Source organism: Ranitomeya variabilis, chromosome 5 (assembly GCF_051348905.1).
Source record: "Ranitomeya variabilis isolate aRanVar5 chromosome 5, aRanVar5.hap1, whole genome shotgun sequence".
NCBI lineage: Eukaryota > Metazoa > Chordata > Amphibia > Anura > Dendrobatidae > Ranitomeya > Ranitomeya variabilis.
Window position 1 is genome coordinate 531,601,061 of NC_135236.1, and position 5,811 is coordinate 531,606,871.

The 5,811-nt window shown below is 36.9% G+C and overlaps 1 protein-coding gene across 1 annotated transcript; it reads right to left on the bottom strand.

The window, feature by feature from the left end:
• Nucleotides 1-2,647: 2,647 nt before the first annotated feature.
• On the bottom strand, nucleotides 2,648-5,039 carry POU4F3 (POU class 4 homeobox 3). The gene is made up of 2 exons (XM_077261155.1): nucleotides 4,811-5,039; nucleotides 2,648-4,503 (listed from the first exon to the last, which is right to left on the bottom strand). Exons 1-2 carry the CDS (start codon nucleotides 4,928-4,930, stop codon nucleotides 3,610-3,612), a joined length of 1,014 nt encoding a protein of 337 aa, XP_077117270.1. The 5' UTR covers nucleotides 4,931-5,039; the 3' UTR covers nucleotides 2,648-3,609.
• Nucleotides 5,040-5,811: the final 772 nt, after the last annotated feature.

The window sequence follows — 5,811 nt, forward strand, 5'->3', positions numbered from 1 at the left end:
GTCGAGAGATATGGGGAGAAAACTAGAGAGAATGAAAAAAAAAAGAATTAAAAGTTATAAAAAAAATTGTGCAAAAAGATTTTAAACAATTAATAAGTAAATAATTGGAAAAAAAAGAGATGGTAAACTTAGGTGCCTAAAAACAGTCATATAATTTAAAATAAGGTCTATACAAAAGCAAAGTGAAATAAGTAATATAATTTTTACATACATATAAATATATTTATGTGTATATATATAAATATATATATATATATATATATAGATATACACACACACACATGTATGTGTATATATATATATATATGTATGTATGTGAATGTGTGTATATCTATCTATCTATATATATATATATATATATATATATATGTATGTATGTGTATATATATATATATATATATATATATATATATATATATATATATATGTATGTATGTGAATGTGTGTATATCTATATATATATATATATATGTATGTATGTGTATGTGTATATATATGTATGTATATATATATATATATATATATATATATATATATATATATATATATATATATATATATATATATATTAGGCATCCTCCTTTTACATTCGGTTGTCAGTAACACAGGAGGTGATGGTGTGAGCTATCTAATATTGCTGGCCCATGTAATGAAGCAGAGGCCAGTGCTGTGGCAGGCGACATTGCCGGCACGGGGGCTGCTTACCTGCCTGGCTGGAGGCTGGGGTCCTGGTGGAGCAGCCTTGTGTGCAGCTCCCTCTATTCCCTGCTACTTTATACCACTATAGGCAATTAATATTGCATCAGGCTTATTTTACATTTTCGAAAGCCCCAATATAGAGTAATGGCATGATGGCATGTATTATTAACGCGCCGGGGATCGGGAAGGGGAGGATTGGACTGATTAAGCCCAATATTAATCTAATGAGTTGCCACCAGCCGGAGCATTTCTCCCAGTCTCTTCTTCCTGGTGATGGGAGGTTTGATGTCTGACACTCATTGAAATGCTACAGTGAAATATTCACAAGATGCAGCATTAATTTTTAATCTTAGAGAAGACGAAGCTTGTGAGATTCATGAATAAAGCGCCGGATTAGGAGACACAATCACAAATGAACTTTTGTCATCGGCGTCTGATGGGGAATTTGCACCTCTGTAAACTTTACAGAATTGTTTCATCAGGACTAACGGATAAAAGCAGGAAATACAGCGATCACCGTGAAAGCAGTACATGAACGCAAATACGCAGTAATGTGATCATTATTACTGCTACTACTGATGATAACATTATTTATATTATTAGTATAACCCCTCCATATAAGCTCATCACATATGCAGAGCTATAGGCTTCTAAAATACAAGAATTCAGTGTGTTCTGATCAGCTACATTACTGGCTATGACAGATGGATTTATCAGCAAGAATAATTCCAGAAATATTTATAAAATATTATTACTCCTAATAACCATCTTAGTTATTTCGGTATTTAATCTATAAAATGCTTAGATACCACTCGTTTTATCTGATTTGTACTTATCATTATATCGATCCCACATATACCTGTCCGTATCTATCTAATAACCATATCGTCCATGTATATTATTTATCAATCTAAAAAAAAAAAATACAAATACAGGTGCAGCACCAGCAGAAAAGGGGTGCAGGGCCTCCAGACAAGGACCACATCTCCAATTATAAAAAAAAAAAATAGAGGGAGCACATCAATGCAGCAATTTAGAAAATTATTTCAAATGTTATGGCCCATATTGTCGACGTTTCGGTCCATACAAGGACCTTTCTCAAGCTATCTAGCATCAAAAAATTGCAGAAAAAAGCAGCAAAGTGGAAAAAAATAGGAGCAAGTCTAAGGGTACAGACTATTAACCCTCCAGTCAGTACGAAAATAGAAAAGTAAGCAGCACTCCATAGATTGTGGTGAAAAAAAGAGGGTTATATTAGCCTTTATCAATATCGTTGCAATATATTTATAGTAATCACTTTAAACCCTCAGTTTTCATCACTATAATCTATGGAGTGCTACATACTTTCCCATTATCATCTATCTATCTATCTATCTAATAACAACTTCAACTTCAACATCTATTCTGCCGTTAATTCAATAATTTCATCTATCTTCTAAATGCATTAACCCATCTGAAGCATCATATATATATATATATATATATATATATATACACACATATATACACACACATATATATATATATACTTATATACACACACATATATGTATACTTATACATAAATACGCCACATATACACAGATGTTACACACACACATTATATATATGTATTGATATATATATGTAAATTTATATATATATATATATATATATATATATATATATATATATATATAAAATTCAGGCACACACAAACATACATATATATATATATATATATATATATATATATATATATATATATATATATATATACACACACACATATTGTCACATGTACTATCTAATATGCATTAATTTAATTATCTATGTGTCCAATTTTTGGAAGTGGTGTGTTTTCCAATTTTTACTACATGTTTTACAGAAATCTTTCGAATCAGCAGTGAAATTGTTTCAACAGCTTGTTCGGCACAAGTTCACACATCACAATTTACAAAACGCACGTAGAGTTCAAAAATAAAGTATTTATTGCAGAAGTTGATTTGTGGGAATAAAACACTTTTCCGGTTTGTATTCAAAGAACCAAAAAAAAAATATCTCCACACACAAACACATGAACTTTACTAGTTACAATGACATAAAATATCCAATGCTGAGGAGACAAGGGCTGCGGATACAGAAATCAAGGATTTACAAAAGGACACATCCGCACCGTGTGTATGATACAGAGAACGAATAATGAGTGTCATCATCATCATCGTCAGCATGAAAGGAGGAGGAGAAGGCAACTGTTGCACATTGACCATCACTGAGACCCCACCACTAGAACGTTACAGTGCATTATCTCGAACACAGTGTCCTTACAGTGTACATCTGCCAATAACTGCCAGTGACTACTTATGGTGCGACATTAGCCTAAACTAGGAAAGAACAGACATAGACCCTCAGCCCAAACTGCTCTGCGATTCTCATTTATTATTTATCACAGTCGTTGCTGATGGGAAGAAATAAAAATGCTTACAATCCCTCACTTCTCCCTGTGTTTGTGAAAGTTAATTATGTGGTTGTGAACTTACCATTTGTTGCTAAGTTTCTGGAGGGAGGAGAACAAGGAGACCTAGGAGGACTCTAGGACATTGTAAAATAATACTGGACACCTTGGTGGGAGGAATATCAGCTTAGCAAGCAAATCATGTCAGGGAAAAATAACTATTACAAATAAGGGAAGTCTCTACAGCCAGAACCCTGAGATTGTTGCACCTTGAAGAACCATTTTCTCCAGGTGCTGCCATCCATTGTCTTGGAGTTCTGGCTGTAGATCACAGACCTGATGGGATGGGAAAACAAACGAGTCAATTGATGGCTTCTTGTATATTTACTGCAAGTTCTCAAAAGTTCTCAGTAAAGATCCCTGCTCTTTTAAATAATATCTCTAATAAAAGTCAAGGGTTCTGCAGATCCCACCAGTTAATGGACCGCAGAATATTTCATCCTTTTCTGTTTTTGTCTTTGATTACAAAACCAGACTCGAACCACGTTCTTTTTAAGGTCTAGTTTCTCAGCAATGGCTGCTATTTTCTCCGATGAAGGTCTGGGCTGGATGGAAAAGTAAGCTTCTAAGGACCTCTTTTCTGGGGCAGCGATAGAGGTGCGTTTGCGCTTTCGTTCACTTCCATTAAAGAGCTCTGGCTTTGAGTTCTTCTCTCTGTAGGCAGCCTCAGCTTCTTCCAGCCAAGCCTGAAGGACAGGTTTCAGGGCAATCATGTTGTTATGGGACAATGTCAAGGACTCAAACCTGCAGATGGTGCTCTGGCTTAGAGACCCAACACCTGGAATCTTGAGATTGGCCAAAGCTGATCCAACATCTGCTTGAGTAACTCCAAGTTTTATCCTCCTCTGTTTGAACCTTTCAGCAAAAGCCTCAAGCTCTCTTGGATCCGACTCCACATCGTTGATGCAGGACATCCCATTGTGAGCAGAAACTGTGTGAGGGTGGCCCATGCCCATGGCTTGATGCAGATGCCCCATGGCACCCAGGTGGTGTGGATGGAGCTGTGAGGACATCACTGTATGATCAGCTGTCCCCATGCCACTTACAGTCAAGGTAGGTGAGATATGGTCCAGCAGGTCCCCCTCCAAGCATTGGTGCACTGAGTGGTGAGGATGTGTGGTCAGAGTAGAAGGATGAGAGATGGGCACAGTGGAGGAGGTAGAAGTGCATGGGACACTGCTCATGGTATGGTAGGTGATGTCTGGCTTGAAGTGATGGTTCTTGCCGTGTGAGACAATATCCACAGCCGCCAGAGCTTCAGCACGGGCCAGCAAACTCTCATCAAAGCCTCCAAATATATTGCCCTGGAGCTGCAAGCAAGAATGCACATATTGGAGTCAGTGGGGAATACTGTCAACTCAGGATTCAAAAACATTTCCAAGCACACAGATTCCTCCTCAAAGCTCAGGTCATAAAAATTAATATGAAGGCAGAAGCTTTGCTTGGATAGACATGTGGATCTGAGACAGGAGAGGGGGAGAGGTACTGAGGGAGCAGGGGAGAGGGAGGAAGCTTCACAGAGCTGCAATTGTTCTGGTGGCATGAAAAAAACATTAAGCAAGAGCCTGTCAGAAAATGTGCCTTAAAGCAGTAAGTAATTGTGGCTGATGCCCATACCTGGGGGGCTGGCAGGCAGACCCTGCGCATGGCCTCGGAGCTGGAGTGCAGGCTGGGGTACTTGGGCTCCTGCAGGATGGGGTGCATGGAGAAGGGCTGCTTACTGTTCATAGCCATCATCCTGGCTCACCTGGCGACAGATCCAGGGCTGTCTCTGTGGCTTGCCACTCTTAAAGTGAGCTGTGACAGAGCTGCTGTGCAGCAGAGTCCTCTCCCTCTCCCCACCTGCTTCTTCACTCATCTTACAGCCAGCATGCCAAGAATAGGTCCGGGCGGACTGCGCCTGCGCCGCCCAGCGCCTGCTGACTGCTGCTGGAGTAAGTGGCCGGGGGAAAGGGAGCTGTGCCTGCACCGACCGAGCCATGGTGGGAAATGCTGGCTGATATGTGTCACTCACCAGACTTGGCCAAATTAGATTCTCCTCAAACATCCTTGAAAAGTCATAAACTTACAGAATAAATTATATATATATATACACACATATATATATACATACATATATATAACATTGGTGGGAAAGGAGAGAAAACACACACATTTATATGTATATACACCCCATACTGTAATATATAAATATATATATATATATATATATATATATATATATATATATATATATATATATATATATATATATATATATATATATATATATATATATATATATATATTTTTTTTTTTTTTCAAGGGATAGCTATCTCTCTGTATTTAATATATATCTATCTAGTATGGAAACAATGTAATATCTATATTATTTTCATACTAGATAGATATATTAAATACAGAGAGACATCAAAAGTATTTGTTTAATAGTAAGATATTTTTGCACAGAGAGACAGATAGGTAGATAGTACATGATAGATAGATAGATAGATAGATAGATAGATAGATAGATAGATAGATAGATACTAAATGTGGATGGATAAGTGCATAGATGTATAGTTACAATGGATGCTATATTATTATTAGAATAATTGTTACAATTAATAATGTAAAATGTA